A 17073-nucleotide genomic window follows, 5' to 3' on the forward strand; every position below is an offset into this window, starting at 1 on the left:
TGAAGGGGTGAGATTCTTTAGCCATGTAGGGTTTTAGGGAAGGTTTTCCTGGGTTTTGTCCTGGGGATAGCATGATTAGCTGTATTTATTAGTAAAGATGCCAAAACTTCAGCATTTGTGTCAGCTGTTGTGTTTGAAATGCATGAATTTTGGGTGAAACTTGTAATTTAAATGTAATTTGAAACTCGTAACTTGTAAACTTATTTTGGAATATAGGCCAATTTGCTTTAGTGTTGATATATTCGGAGGTATGTGATAGGGTTTCAGCAGGTTCGTTTTGGGAGCAAACTATGGCAAAGTGGTCAGCACATAGACTATCAATTTTATTTATATATATTTTGTTCAAAATATTTAATGACACAATTTGTAGGTCAACTGTAGAGAAATTGCCACTTTTGGGGTTGAAATATGTATTCAGGTTTGGAGGGGTAGCAACAGCTAATTCATTATTATTTGAAGTCATACGTTCAATGAAGTTACCAGCTTTATTTGCTGGTTTATTCCCCCACAAAAGGCTGTGGGCATTAAAGTCTCCACAAATAATAATATTTTTCAACATATTAGAATTATTTATATAACTCAAGAAATCCATGGCATCTGTGGTTTGGCCATTAGGGTTATAAAAGCTTATTGTGTAAGTTTTTGTATTATTCAGCCAAACACTGATACCAATTGTATCAACATCATTTACAAAATCAGGACAGTTGATGCCACAGAATTGTATTTTATTATTAACTATTAAAGCTACTCCACCTCCTTTTCTCTCTGATGATCAATCTTTTCTCAGGGTAGTGTATCCCAGAGACTTAATTTGTTGATTTTGGGTTAAATGAGTTTCCTGGAAGCAAGCAATATTGATGGAATTATTATTCATAAAAGATATTAGTTCATTTAACTTATTTTCTGTAAGTGATCTTACGTTCCACTGGAGTATTGATATGTGTTGTGTTGTTGTTTTATTTTTAATATGACTGTGTATCAATGTTCAGCCTTGTTAATAGTAGAGCAAGATCTTTTTTTGCTTGAATGAGCACATGATTAGGGATGTAGATTTTTGCCAATTCAGCAATGATTTTTGTTTTCTGTTGTTGTTGTATATTCATGGCCTGAACTGCATTGCAGTTTAGAATGAATAAGCATATATTTAGGGTTTGCATCTTTGGCTGTGCATCCAGTTTGTCAGTTAAGGGATTAATTCCTGGTAGTGTTTCTGGTTTGTTTCTTGTTGGGAGGGGGTGCCAGGCCGACCTCATCTCACTAGGCAAGGAGGCTTGTTGGCTTGGTGATTCTTTCTGATTGAGATTTGAGCTGGGGGGCTTAAAGGATGGTGTTTTGTAAGGGGTTCTTGATGCATTGGGAGTGTTTGACTTAGGAGTTTTATTTGATTTCAATATAGGTTTTATTTGGTGTGATTGGGCAGCATTTGCTTCCATAGCTGAGAAAGGGTATGGAATGGCCTTCTCTGTTGCTATTTGAAGTGTTAGTGCTCTTTTCTTATATGCAGGGCATTGTGATTTATTGGTGGATTCATGTGAGCCTTTACAATTGATACATGTAAGCTGAGTGTTGTTGCAAGTTGTCAACTCTTTAGGATGGGAGCCTTTACAATTACTACAGGCTAGGAGAATTTCATTGCATTTATTTATTGTGTGTCCCAGTTTCAGACACTTCTGACACTGGATAGGCTTTGGTTTGTATTCCTTGTGCGGTTTGATTTGCCCAAATAGGAATAACTTTTCTGGGATGGTAATTTTTTCCTTCAGTGTAAATAGGAAAGATCTACTTGTTTTTTATCCATTAGAGTTGGGTTACCCAGTTGAGTGACATCTTCCACAGGGATTGTGTTACCAGCCCTATCTAAGAGCCCTTCTTTTAACTCCTGAATTGGTATTTCTAGGTGAACATTATATACTACTATTTTTGTTGGGGATTGTTTTGGGTTCCTTTTAGATGAGTTAATTGGGGTATTCAGAAGAGATTTTAGCTTAAGTATTATATCAGCTGATTTCTGATCTTGGACAGCTATTAGCAAAGATCCATCACGGTGAATGTTAAGAGAAAACATTGATTTTAACATTTTGAAAATTGCAACCCTTATTGTAGTAATCTTGAAATCAAAATTTGGAGAAATTTTGAGGTAAATTCCCAAGTTTTGGGAAGGATAATCTTGGAAAGGAGGAGGGGAAATACTTTTGATTGGGGATGTTTTTTCCTTTTTTTGAAGCTCCTAGAAAGGTCCTCTTGAAAGCCATTATCATGTATAGTGACATTTGCTCCAACACTGATCATTGTCCTATTCTCAGAATTTGAGCTTTCATGTGAGCTTTGTGATAGGGAGCTTGACCAGCCAGGATGGGGCAAAAATGGATCAATTTCATTAGTATTTGGGGTGGGATCCGGAGGGACCTTTGGGGGGGGGGCGAATTCTTTGCATGGCCTTTTTGAATAAGCTTTAAGCTAAAAGGGAAAGGATAATAGTATGATACCAGACCGTGTGCACTCTACAGTGGGGAAAACTTCACCATCCACAAAAGAAACACCACAGTATGGCCCTGAGGAGGATTTTGAGCACGAGGGGTTCAGTACAGCTACTGATTAATCGAGACAATAATTCACAAGAAACTTATTTTTTAAATTTCTTGAAGTGTTGCTGTTGTTGTTGATATTATAATCTTGGTTTGCAGACTTATCTTCCTGTTCTCCCAAAATTTTTCTTTGTGAATAAAAACTCATTTCAACGTTCACTTAAAACATTTATTTACCCCCCCCCCCGTGATTTTTCTGAATTCACAGCAGTGCCCCCCCCCCCCACTACTTCCTTAAAGTTTCTACTTGATGCACGAAGTTTTTCCCAAAATATTGCAGGTTCATCATTTTGATAATCTGGCAGCACCTAGTATTTTTTTTATTTACGTCGCTACTGAACTGTCCAAAAGTGCAAAAACATTTTTTTGATCACACAAACAACTAGCCTCTCCTCCCTTCTTCCAAGTCAAAATGTCAGGTGTAACGGCCCCCCCCCCCCCCAACTCTCCTTGAAAGTGTCAATTGGATCGTTGAAGCCATTCCCGGGATATTACAGATACTTTGAAACCCGGGAGTACTATTCTTTTCTTTTTATTTTTCTTCTTTGCTATCTCTATTTCTATGTTGTTAACGGTATCATTTAATTAATTATTTGAGCCAATGCGCGCATGTTATTTAAATATTTAATAGTGGCTATGTCTGTTGAATTGATTTATTTCTGTGAATTAATCAAAATAAAAGAATCTATCTTTCAATTGTGTGAACATGTGATAACTTGCATACTTTAGGGCAATTGCCCCTTGGTTTAAGAAGTTGAAATCGACCCTGGAGGCATATTTATAAGACTTTTCAATGTTTCTCAGCAAAATCACTATTCCAAAATTTTGATCCAATATCACGAGGGTTACTGTGGGTCGGTTAGCAGAAAAGGACAAGGGGGAGGCTGGTACCCTCATATCTTCTTTGTTCCTTTAAAATGGCACTAGAACCATTAGTTCTTAATTGAATGATTCCCCTCAAATTCTTTTTGGTTACCCCTTCCATACGAAGAGGCTGTGAAAAAAGTTTGTCGGTCTATTTCTTGCCTCTTGTCGGGCCACGTTCGGGGGGGGGGGATATTATTTTTCACTAGTCTATCCCATCAGGGATAGAAATTTATTTGGTATATTTTTGTGCCTTTATCTCCCCCCCCCCCTCATCTCAAAAACGTAATGTGTTGATTATTTTGGCTATGGGGTTATGGCTAATACTATGGGGGTCAAGATTATTTGGCTATGGGGGTCAAGACATTTTCATTGGTATGTTTACTTGACCTTTTGCTATCTCAAAATTATGATCGGATATCGTTGTGGTTACGGGATACCGGGTAGCAAAAGAACAACACTAGAACTCTCAAGTTCCAATCAAATAAGCCCTTCCGAACTTTCTGAGATCACCCCTTCCTTGAGTAGAGGCCAAAAAAAATCTTTAATTAGGGAACACTACCTCTGAAGTCGCAGTGACGGGTATTGTGTAACCGACATTCAATTTATTTACTTCTCAGCCCAATCGTCATGGTATACGCACACGTCGAAGATTGATATGGAATCTTTATGTGGTACCTAGTTTCTGGACTTTGGCTAGAAACTCTTTAAGAATATTTTTATTTTCAGAATCTTGGAATGCCACTTTTGAAGAGGATTTCGATGCTGAGCTTCTTGAAGCCGTGGAAAAAGTTGAAGGCAAGTACACAAAGAAATTTTATTTCTTGGGGTTTGAAAAAATCTTCCCGGTGGAGGGGCTCCTCTCCTCCCCATAAATAATCGCTGTATACAGGTCTGGTTGTAGCCTTTGATGGCCTCTCTTACCGGCTGTGTTTTCACAGTCATTATTATCTGTGGAAACTTGGCTTGTTTGTATTTGTTCAGTCAAGAAGAAATACGCTCCTAAAAGTATATCATTTTTACGCCCACTTTGGGATCCGCCCACTGAAAAAATATACATGTTTTTACCTTTATAACTTTAATAAATCAAATAATATTCATATTTTGATTACTAAATATCAGTATATGTATATTAAACTGACAATGCATATTCATTTGTATTTTTTTCAGTCAAGTGCAAATTATGTTCTGGCCTTGGGAAGGCATAGGGGTTTTGAGCCCAACTCATATTAATTTCTGCTCGTTTTGAGTTTGACTCGGTTAGTTATTGTAATTTCTGTTCGTTTTGGGTTTCATTCATATATCGATGCTGATTTGTGGTAGTTTCACGTTTGGTAGATTATTTTATTTTATTTTTGATCATTTTTGGTTTAATGGAGTTCTTTACTTTTCTTTGAAAAACTTATTTTGTGGAAAAAGTTTTTCTTAATTAATTTCTGCTCGTTTTAAATTGACATAGTCTTTTCAGGGAAAAAGAAAATAATACTTTATATCTTTTCGTTTTTTTTAAGGCTTTATAGTTTGGCATGATATTTGTATGCTGGAGAAAAATTTTCAGCAGTTTTTAACAACATACATCCTTTTGAAAATCTGGACACAAATAGTCGTGTTTAATTTAGTTTCAGGCCTCCTCTAGTTGACCTGAAATGGAAAACTTGATACCATTCGCAAAAAAACTGGTGTCCCTCCAATCACTTTCGACTATTAAAAAGGGCATTAGTCCTTTCTATTTTCAATTGAATGAGCCCTTTTCGAAGTTCCTACGACAACTCCTTCGACACGAAGTGCCCTGGTCTAAAAAAAACAAAAATAATACATTATACCCACATCAATCTTTACTATAGAAATGTCAAGCCTTCCAATTACTTTTGACTACTATAAAGGGCACTAGGTTTTCGATTTCCAATCGAATGAGCCCTTTTTGAGTTTCTACGACAACGCTTTCTATAAACACCTTATATGTCCTCAGGGCCTAAATTACAACCCTTACGCTAAGGGCTGTTAGGGTGGTTGTCATCCTCTAAGACCTAATTTTCAGAACTTTCAATTATGTTAAACAAAACTGTTATCTCAAAATTTTGATTGGATGTGTTTGGGGAAATGGTGGGCCTGAGAAGGGCGTTAGTCGGTCTCCAATCACTTTCAACTATTAAAAAAGGCACTAGCTGTTTCAATTTCCAAACAAATGAGCCCTTTTAAAGTTTCTACGACAACGCTTTCAATAAAAACCTTATATACCTCCAGAGCATAACTTACAACCATTGCCCGAGGGCTGTCATCCTCAAAGACCTAATTTCCAGAACTTTCTACAACGTTGAACAAAATGGCTAACTGAAAATTTTGATTGGATGTGTTTGAGGGAGTGGTGGGCGTGATCTAGGGGATTAGTTACCCTCTATTCACTTTCGACTATTAAAAAGGGCACTAGCCCTCTCAATTCCCAATTGAATGAGCCCCTTTTGAAGTTTTTACGACAATTATATCTATAAAAACCTTATATGCCCCCAGGGCATAACCTACAACCTTTCCCTGAGGGCTCTTGGGGGTTTGTCATCATTAAATACATAATTTCCAGAAATTTCAACTATGTTGAGCAAAATGGCTATCTCTAAACTTTGATTGAATGTTTTTGGGGAAATGGTGGGTGTGAGAGGGGAGTTAAGTACTCTCCACTCACTTTCGACTATTAAAAAGGGCAATTTCAATTTCCAATCAAATGAGCCCTTTTTGAAATTTCTACAACAACTTTCTATATAAACCTTATAAGCCCCCAGGCCATAACTTACAAACCTTGTACTGAGTGCTCTAAGGGGATTGTCATCCTAAAATACCTAATTTCCAGAATTTTTAACTATGTTGAACAAAAATGATATCTAAAAATTTGATTGGCTGTGTTTGGGGAAATGGTGGGTATGATAAGAGAGTTAGTTGCCCTTCAATCACTTTCGACTATTCAAAAGGGCACTAGCCCTTTCAATCTCCAATTGAATGAGTCCTTTTTGAAGTTTCTACAACATCGGTTTCTATAAAAAAAACTTTATATGCCCCCAGGGCATACCTTACGCCCCTTGCCCTGAGGGCTGTGGGGGGGGAGGGGTTTTCATCCTTAAATACCTAATTTCCAAAACTTTCAACTACGTTAAATAGAATGGCTATCCAAAAATTTTGATTGGATGTGTTTGGGGAAAAGGTGAGCGTGAGAGGGGGGTTAGTTGTCCTCAAATTACTTTCGACTATTGAAAAAGGCACGAGCCCTTTGAATTTCCAATCGAATGAGCCCTTTTTCAAGTTTCTACGACAAAGATTTCAATAAAAACCTTATATGTCCCAAGGGCATAACTTATAACCCTTGCCCTGAAGACTGTGGGAGGAGTGTCCTGCTCAAAAGTATAATTTCCAGAACTTTAAACTGCATCGATCAAAATGGCTATCTCAAAATTTTGAGTGGATGGGCTCGGAGAAATAGTGGGCGCGGAAGGGTGTTAGTTACCTTCCAATCGGTTTCGACTATTAAAAAGGGCACTAGCCATTTCAATTTCCAATCGAATGAGCCCTTTTTATAGTTTCTACGACAACGCGTTCTATAAAAACCTTATATGCCCCCATGGCATAACTTACAACCCTTGCCCTGAGGGTTATGGGGGGGGGGCTGTCATCCTCAAAGACCTAATTTCCAGAACTTAAAACTACGTTGAACATAATGGCTATCTCAAAATTTTGATTGGATGTGTTTGGGGAAAAGGTGGGCGTGAGAGGGGTGCTACTTGCTCTCCAATCACTCGGCTATTACAAAGGGCACTAGCTCTTTGAATTTCGAATCGAATGAGCCTTTTTTGAAGTTTCTACGACAACGCTTTCTATAAAAACCTTATATGCCCCCAGGGCATAACTTAAAACCCTTGCCCTGAGGGTTGTGGGGGAGTGTCCTCCTCAAAAACATATTTTCTATCTTGAAATCAACTACGCTGAACAAAATGGCTATCTCAAAATTTTGATTGGATGCATTTGGGGAAATGGTGGGCGTGGAAGGGGTGTTAGTTGCCTTCCAATCGCTTTCGACTATTAAAAAGGGCACAAGCCATTCGAATTTCGAATCGAATTAGCCCTCTTCGAAGTTTCTACGACAACTCCTTCGATACGAAGTGCCCTGGTCTAAAACCAAAAAAAAAAATAATAATAATACATTGTGCCAACATCGTTCTTTACTTAGGCAGCGCTATGGTGCTGCCTAGGATGTGCGTCCATGTACTAGATTGCGCAGGTGTATTTTTGTTTATGTCCGCCATTGTGTCAAAGGTTTTGCCTCCGAGACTTGCTATCAAACGGTATTCTGCCAGCTTACAGCTGAGGAAATTTATTTTTTTGTGGGGGGGGGGGGAATTAATTGTGTACCTAACTTCCCCTCACAAAAAAGGTTAACAATTTGGTCAATAAAAAACAGTTGCAAGGGCTCTTGGGTAGCTTTGAAAAATAATAATAACAGTATGGCCGGAACTGGCTCTAACTAAAATCTACTCCCGTCCCCAATAATCAAATTTTTATATGTCTTCGATCCTTTTTTTCTCTAGCGCATGAGCTGCTTTTCAATTCTTTCTGGGGTAGCACTTTTTCACCAAATTACTCAATTCGTTTTATTGTCTTTAACCATCAAAATTAGAAATATTATTAGTGCGAGATTTAATCTGTTATTTTATATACTCCACGTTATTTTGATGTAAAATGGCATTGCTATTTCTTGTAAGGAAATTTGTCGTAAAGTTGCATTTTTTTTTTCAAAAAAAAAATTTTAGTTTTTATGTCTTCGATCGTTCTTTTCTCTAGCGCATGAGCTGCTTTTCAATCCTTTTTGGTGTAGCACTTTTTCACCAAATTATTTTATAAAATGATATTTTTAATAAAACAACCTTTAGCTGAAAGAAACATATAGAATTTGATTTATTCAACTCCAGCATTTATTATGGCAAAAAAAAAATACTACACCCAACTTTTTGACTCGATGAATACTTAACGTAATCTGAAGTTTTATGCTAGCAAGGTATTCAATTTAGGTCATCAGCCGTTTACCACGAATCAGTTAATTGCGATTATTTTATACAAAAAGTGTAACGCGTTGGTGCAAGCTGCGTTTTAGATATAATCGTTGATATCATATTATAAACCACCCTTTGAAGGCTCTAATATGCTTAAACTTATCCTAATTGAGTGTTTAATCATATCTCTTTTATCTTTGTAGCAGACATTTTCAAGTCTAAAAGATGAGGAAGTGGCCCAGACCATCAACATAGTAGTTGCAGATGCAGGGAGGGGGCAAAGGTGGCATCGATCCAGTGGTCACTTATAGTCTGCGAATCTGTCCACTAGAAAAATATTCCTCAAAATTTTAATCGGTGGACCTTCTGGAAGAAAAGAAAATTGTGGAATTCTGAGGCCCCTTCCTTCCGAGAATTCTAGATCCTACGTTTCAACATTGTATAAACTATCAACATTGAAGAAGTTATTTACTGCTGAAACTGTACTACAAATTATGAAAAATTCTTGATTTAATATTTGTGCAGCGTAATCACAAAAGGGATGAATACCTGGAGATGTTCTATCTAATACTAGTTTTGGCTAAATCTGGTAGCTGGGTATATTCAGCTGCCAGAACTTCGGTGGTACAAATCGTTAAAAAGGGTTTCAGCTAGAATATTTTTCTGCGTATGTCAGAGATATTGTGAGTACGGTAGTACTTGAGCGTGAATTTAACCCAAATCTTTTTTAAATGTTGGAAATCTATTATAACGAGAACAAATTTCAGAACAGTATCTAAATTAGAGGTGTTGACTATGGCATTCTAGATTATTTTTATTTGGGGGTAGGTAATGAGGGGAGTAAATTTTTTTTGAAGCAACACTAGATTTCTCGAAATTGTACTTTTTTAAATAACTGCATTTAGCCAGTAATTTTTCAAAGCGTAAATTGTACCGTTCATCAAAAAATTTGGAATGGTTCTGGGTTGTGGGAAGCACCTTAAGTCTTCTAAGTAGTTTTCATTACTTCAAATTATTTTGTGACGGATCTAGTGCCAAGCGATCACATGTGAAATTTGTAAGATACTATTCCTGCTATGCGTTATCTATTTTGTTATATTTTATCCATGGAATAAACTGTCGTTTAAATCATCTGCACTTAAAAAAGCTTTCTTGGGCACGCTAAAAAGTAAAAGGTGTGATTCTTTAACCGTAGCCCGACCCAAACGTATTTGAAGAATTTCCAGAATTCTGGAAGTTGTTACTAGACACTTCTTATCCATATTTATGTTGTTTACTTTTTACTGACTATATTTCATAAAAATAAAGAAACCAGATAGATGTGTCTGCTTTGCGTCATTTAGGTTATAAGATATTATAGGCAGCGCAATAACGCTGCCTAAGTAAAGAAACTATGTTGGCACAATTTATTATTTATTTATTTTTGGTTGGTTTTAGACCAGGGCACTTTGTATCGAAGGAGTTATCATAGAAACTTCTAAAACGGCTTATTCGATCGGAAATTGGAAGGGCCTGTGCCCTTTTTAATAGCCGAAAGTGATTGGAAGGCAACTAACACTTCAACACCCACCATTTCCCCAAACACATCATATCAAAATTTTGAGATAGCCATTTTGTTCAGGATAGTTGATTTCCAGATAGATATTATGTTTTTGAGGAGGACACTCCCCCACAACCCTCAGGGCAAGGGTTTTAAGTTATGCCCTGGGGGCATATAAGAGTGATGTTTGCACAATGTAGTATTTATTTTATTTTTTTTCTTTTGACCAGGGCACTTTGTATCAAAGAAGTTGTCGTAGAAATTGAAGATGGCCATTTTGTTAAACGTAGTTGAAAGATCTGGAAATTATGTCTTTGAGGTGGACCCCCTCCCCCCCCCCCATGGCCCTCAGTGCAAGGGTTTTAAGTTATGCCCTGGGGATATATAATTCAATTCAATTCAAACTTTTTATTTCCTCCGAATACGAAGAGTAAAAAAAATAAATAAAAATAATAACCGCTAATCAACAGGCCATAAAATAAGTTTAACCTATATAATAAAAAATACGCAAAGGCCTTCAATCAAAATTACCACACAAATTAACACTTCATTCAAAAATTAAATAAAATAAATTAAGCTTCGTGCGCAGCTCTATATAAATTATGAGAAAAAACATTTAATTTAGATAAAAATATCTTTTGCCTTTTCTCCGAAACATCAACAGGGTTTTTTATTTTATATGTATTCATTAAAAAGGATTTGATTCAGATTTAGAAAAGCGGCTAAGGAACTTAGCAACATTAAAAAATGTGGTTTTTACATGCGCAATATTACTAATTCTATAAAACGGGAGAAACGATGAAAAAACTAAAATTTTTAAATTTTATAAATAAAATAGGGTTTTTAAAGAAAGCGTTGTCATAAAAACTTCAAAAGGGCCCATTCGATTGGAAATTGAAATGGCTACTGCCCTTTTTAATAGTTTAAAGTAATTAGAGGGCAACTAATCCCTCTCTTATGCCCATCATTTCCCCAAACACAAGCAATCAAAATTTTGAGATAGCCATTTTGTTCAACATAGTTGAAAGTTCTGGAAATTAGGTCTTTGAGGATAATAACCCCCTCAGAGCCCTCAAGGCAAGGGTTGTAGGTTATGCCCTGGGGGCATATAATGTTTTTTTTTATAAAAATCATTGTCGTAGAAACTAAAAAAAGGGTCATTTGATTGGAAATTCAAAGGGCTAGTGCCATTTTTGATACTCGAAAGTGATTGGAGAGCAACTAACCCCCCTCTCACGCCCACAATTTCCCCAAACACACCCAATTAAAATTTTGTCGTAGCCATTTTGTTCAACGTAATTAAAAGTTCTAGAAATTATGTCTTTGAGGATGACAAACCCCTCGTCGTAAGTTATACCCTGGGGGCATATAAGGTGTTTTATAGAAACGGTTGTCGTAGAAACTTCAAAATGGGCTCATTCGATTGAAAATTGAAAGGGCTAGTGTCCTTTTTAATAGCAGAAAGTGATTGGAGATTAACTGAAATAGCCATTTTTTTCAACGTAGTTGAAAGTTCTGCAAATTAGGTCTTGAGGATGATAGCCCTCTCAGGGCAAGGTTTGTAAGTTATGCCCTGTGGGCATACAAGGTTTTTATAGAAAGGGTTGTCGTAGAAACTTTAAAAAGGGCTCATTCGAATGGAAATTGAAAGGGCTAGTGTGTCCTTTTTAGCAGTAAAGGGAGGGGAGGGCAACTAACCCCGCTCTCACGCCCCCCATTTCCAAAAACATCCAATGAAAATTTTGAGATAGGTATTTTGTTCAACGTAGTTAAAAGTTCTGGAAATTAAGTCTTTGATGATGATAACCCCCCCAGAGCCCTCGGGGCAAGGGTCTTAATTTATGCCCATGGGGCATATAAGGTTTTTATAGAAAGTTTTGTCGTAGAAGCTTCAAAAAGTGCTCATTTGATTGGAAATTGAAAGGGCTAGTGCCCTTTTTAAGAGTCGAAAGTTAGTGGGGAGCAACAAATCCACCTCTCAAGCCCACCATTTCCCCAAACGCATCCAATCAAAATTTTGAGATAGCCATTTTGTTCAACGTAGTTGAAAGTTGTGGAAATTAGGTCTTTGAGGATGGCAACCCCCTCACAACCCTCAGGGCAAGGGATTTAAGTTATGCCCTGAGGGCATATAATGTTTTTATAGAAAATCTTGTGGTAAAAACCTCAAAAAGGCCTCATTTGATTGGAAATTGAAAGGGCTATTGCCCTTTTTAATAGTCAAAAGTGATTGGAGAGCAAGTAAACCCTCTCTCACGCCCACCATTTTCACAAATACACCCAATAAAACTTTTTAGATAGTCAGTATGTTCAACATAGTTTAAAATTATAAAAATTATGTCTTTGAGGATGACAAGCCCCCCACACCCCTCAGGGCAAGGGTTGTAAGTTATGTCCTGGGGGCATATAAGATTTTTAGGATGATAACCCCCTCAGTTGAAAGTTCTGGAAATTAGGTCTTTGAGGATGACAACCCCTTCACAACCCTCAGGGCAAGGATTGTAAGTTATGCCCTGGAGACATATAAGGGTTTTAATGAAAATGTTGTCGTAGAAACTTTAAAAGGGTTCACTCGATTGGAAATTGAAAGGGCTGGTGCCCTTTTTAATAGTCAAAAGTGATTGGAGGGCAATTAACCCCCCTCTCAGGCCGATTATCTCCCCAAACATATCCAATCAAGATTTTAATATAACCATATTGTTCAACGTAGTTGAAAGTTCTGGAAATTGTGTCTTTGAGGATGACGCCCCCTACACTCGTCAGGGCAAGGGTTGTAGGTTATGTCCTGGGGGTATATAAGATTTTTATAGATGGCGTTGTCGTCGAAACTTCAAAAAGGGCACATTCTATTGGAAATAGAAATGACTAGTGTCCTAATTAAAAGTCAAAAGTGATTGGAGGGCAACTAACCCCCCTCTCACACCCACCATTTACCCAAACACATCCAATCAAAATTTTGAGATAGCAATTTTGTTCAACGTAGTTGAAAGTCTACAAATTAGGTTTGGGGATGACAAACCCCCCCCCCCCCCAGCTCTCATGGTAAGGGTTGTAAGCTATGCCCTGGGGGTATATAAGGTCTTTATAGAAAGTGTTGTCGTAGAAACTTCCTAGAAACCAGAAAGTGTTGTAGTAAAAACTTCAAAATGTGCTCATTCAATTGGATATTGAAAGGACTAGTGCCCTTTTTAATAGTCGAAAGCGATTGAAGGGCAACTAACCCCCCTCTCATGCCCACCATTATCACAAACACATCCAATGACAATTTCGAGAGAGTCATTTTTTTCAACGTAGTTGAATAAAAGGGTTGCAAGTTATGCTTTGAGGGCATATAAGGTTTTTATATAAAGCGTTGTCGTAGAAACTTCAAAAAGGGCTCATTTGATTGGAAATCGAAAGGGCTATTGCCCTTTCCAATAGTCGAAACTTGTTGGAGAGCAACTAACCCCCCTCTCACGCCCACCATTTCCCCAGACGCATCCAATCAAAATTATGAGATAGCCATTTTGTTCAACGTAGTTGAAAATTCTGAAAATTAGGTCTTTGAGGATGACAACCCCCTTACAACCCTTAGGGCAAGGGTTGTAAGTTATGCCCTGGGGGCATATAAGTTTTTTATAGAAAGTTGTTGTAAAAACTTTAAAAAGGGCTCATTTGATTGGAAATTGAAAGAGCTATTGCCCTCTAATAGTCGAAAGTTATTGGAGAGCAACTAACCCCTCTCTCATGCCCACCATTTCCCCAAACACCTCCAATCAAAATTTCGAGATAGCCATTTTGTTCAACATAGTTGAAAATTCTGGAAATTAGGTCTGAGGATTACAACCCTTAGGGCAAGGGTTGTAAGTTATGCCCTGGGGGCATATAATTTTTTTTTTTATAGTAAGTGTTGTTGTAGAAACTTCAAAAAGGGCTCATTCGATTGGAAATTAAAAGGGATCGTGCCCTTTTTAATAGTCGAAAGTAATCGGAGGGACAATCACCCCCCCCCCCAACGCCCATCATTTCCCCAAATATTTCCGATCAAAATTTTGATATGGCCATTTTTTCCACGTAGTTGAAAACTCTGGAAATTATGTCCTTGAGCATGACAACCCTCCCCCATAGCCCTCAGGACAAGGGTCGTAAGTTACGTCCTTAGGGCATATAAGGTTTTTATAGAAAGGCTTGTCGTAGAAGCTTCAAAAAGGGCTCATTCGATTGGAAATTGAGAGGACTAGTGCCTCTTTTATTAGTAGAAAGTGATCAGAGGGCAAATGCCCCTCTCGCCCATCATTTCCCCAAACACTTCAAATCAAAATTTTGAGATAGCCATTTTGTTTTACGTATTTGAAAGGTCTGGAAATTACGTCTTTGAGGATAACAAATCCCCCCAGCCCTAGGGGCAAGGGTTATAAGTTATGCCCTGGGTGCATATAACATTCATTGGATTGGTAACCAGACGCTCTAGTGCTCTTTTTAAGACTCAAAGTGATTGCAGGGTAGCTCCAAGACACCCCCCACACACACACACGGCGTATTGTCCCGAAATACATCTAATAGAAATTTTGAGATAGCCATTCTATCCAAAATAGTATAAATATCATATAACAAGGCTTTTGGGGTTGAAACAAACCCCAGAGATTAGGGGCAAGGGTTGTAAGTTAAACCAGGGTGTATTTAAGGTTTTTATGGAAGGGATGGTTGCTTAACTTTAGAAGAGGCTCAGTCTTTTTCCCTGAAAAAAACTATGTCAACTATGTCAAAAACTATGTCAACAAAAATAGAATCAAATAATCTAGCAAGAAAACAACTACCACAAATCCGTATCAATGAATAAATAAAACCCAAAACAAGCAGAAATCAAAATAAACAAGAGTCGAACTCAAAACGAGCAGAAATGAATATGAGTAGGGTTCTAAACCCCTATGCTTTCTAAAAGCCAGAATATAATTTTCACTTTACTGAAAAAAAATCTTTTAAATGTTTTCATTTTCATAACTTTAAGAAATACAAAATTAATTAAGATTTTAATGAATAGATATCAGCATATTAAACTGACAGATATCAGCATTAAACTGACAATGCACGTTTTTTTCAGTAAATTCATATGAATTTGTTTCAGTGAAGTACAAATTATATTCTGGATTTTAGAAAGCATAGGGGTTTAGAACCCTCCTCATATTAATTTCTGCTAGTTTTGAGTTTGACTCTATTGTTTATTTTAATTTCTGTTTATATTTGGTTTTATTTATTCATTGATGCTGATTTGGGGTAGTTGTATGCTTGGTAGATTATTTGATTCTATTTTTGTTCATTTTTGTTTTAATAGAGTTCTTTACTTTAAAAAAAAACTTATTTTAATTAATATAGAAAAAAAATCGTATAAGATTTACCAGCAAATTTCCCCAGTGTAAAATATCTCCTAAGAAGTTCACCCCTGGAAAATTTTCTCCTCCTGGAAAATTCTCCCTGTGCAAAATGTTACGAGCAAAAAATTCGTCCTCTCCTCCCCATCCGAAAAATGTCTGCATACTTCCCAATAAAAAATACTGTGACAAAACAATAACAAATAAAAAAAATGCTATATTTTGTATTTTATCCAGCAAGAAACACCCCAAATTTGTGTTGATTTTCCTTTTCTTAATGAATTAATTTTGAGATTAATGCTGTCCAAATCAGTCAGTAAAAATGGCCTGCCCTGAGGTGAAATCAATTGCTCCCTCCCAAACATTTTGTCTAGTTACGCCTCTGGTCAGTAGCACAATAATTTCCAGGGAACTAATTACTCGTGTATCACGGATGCGTGTTTGCTTCTTTTTTATGAAGTACTTTTAATAGCAATATCTCTCATACCATTACGTAAACATTGTGAGTAACTCGGTAAAATCCATCACTCCATGGCCCATCCCCAAAGATTTTGGATAGTATTGACTCTGGTCAGTACCAGACCAAGTACACGGAGAACAATTACTCGTACTTCTTGGTTCCAGCCTTAGACAACTCATATACAGTTGCCACTGATTTCATATTTTCAAATATGAAATCTTACCCTGTAATCATAACTAAACTCCAAAACAAGAAAACAGAATAGAAATAAATTAAATTTAAAAATAGATGCTATATGATCTTCTTCCTAATTTCAATAGTCAAAAACCAAAACTGGTAGTCCAGGAATTGGTAGTCAAGTTCTGCGAAGGGAAATTTCTCATGGGAGCATGGTAAATTCTGTCAGAGGGTATTTTCTGCGGAGAGTATTTTACAGGGAGGGGGTAATATATTTAGCCCTCTTTTTATGTTAGAGCTACTGTGAACAAAAAGAACAATAGCCTTTGTAGAGATTAGTGCCATATTGTCTACTTAATTCGTTTTGAATAGATTTTGTCAAGATTCTTATGTACTCCAAAACTTCATATTGAATTTTTAGTCGACTATAGCTCAAAGTATGCTTCGATTCTTCATTAGTTCCGCCCTAACTTGAGCAACCTCTGAAAAGTAGAGACATCAAGCTTATCAGATACGCATGTCAGAAATTTGAAATCCCTTGACTTTGACAGCTTTTGCCGAACCTACCAAGTTCGAGAATTGAGATTTTTTTTTTCCGATTCCGTGACCTCTTAAGGCCCAAGACAAAACTGACGTTTTTTTATCAAGCATTATTTTGCTGTTGCTACTCTAGCTCTAGCACGGACACACTAAACGGAAAACATTCTAGAATACCAACGTCAGTCGATCATAATAGATCATAAGCCTTTTTGTGTTTTCAATGAAAACAATTGAAAAAAGACAATTTGCCCCCTCCCTCCCCATACATTGGAAAATATATTTTATGTCCTTTCTCTATATTTTTGAGAATTAATTACACGGTAGACTGGAGACTATAGATTATTTTTAACCGCACAAAGAATTTTATTTTAGGCAATATTCTAACATTTAAACAGCATAACCACCTCTACTTTAAAAATTAAATAAAAAAAAAGTTTTTTCAACTGAAAGTAAAGAGCAAAATTAAAACTTAAAACGAACAGAAATTATTACGTATATGAGGGGGGTTGCTTCATATCAACACATTGCT

The 17073-nt window shown here is 36.8% G+C and overlaps 1 protein-coding gene across 2 annotated transcripts in view; it reads left to right on the forward strand.

Annotated features, from left to right (window-relative positions):
• The window catches only part of LOC148950739 (uncharacterized), a 48144-nt gene extending 38396 nt beyond the window's left edge, over positions 1-9748 (forward strand). Inside the window, exons 5-6 of one of the 2 annotated variants that reach the window (XM_089091733.1) lie at positions 4179-4247; positions 8683-9748. In XM_089091733.1, the coding sequence (XP_088947859.1) occupies positions 4179-4247; positions 8683-8708 (95 nt within the window). In that variant the 3' untranslated portion in view covers positions 8709-9748. The remainder of the gene's footprint in view (positions 1-4178; positions 4248-8682) is intronic. The other variant, XM_089091734.1, reaches the window with a different exon arrangement.
• The last annotated feature ends 7325 nt before the right edge of the window (positions 9749-17073 follow it).

The sequence above is a fragment of the Artemia sp. Qi Xiang Cuo genome, chromosome 7 (genome assembly GCF_049724085.1).
Source record: "Artemia sp. Qi Xiang Cuo chromosome 7, ASM4972408v1, whole genome shotgun sequence".
Lineage (NCBI taxonomy): Eukaryota > Metazoa > Arthropoda > Branchiopoda > Anostraca > Artemiidae > Artemia > Artemia sp. Qi Xiang Cuo.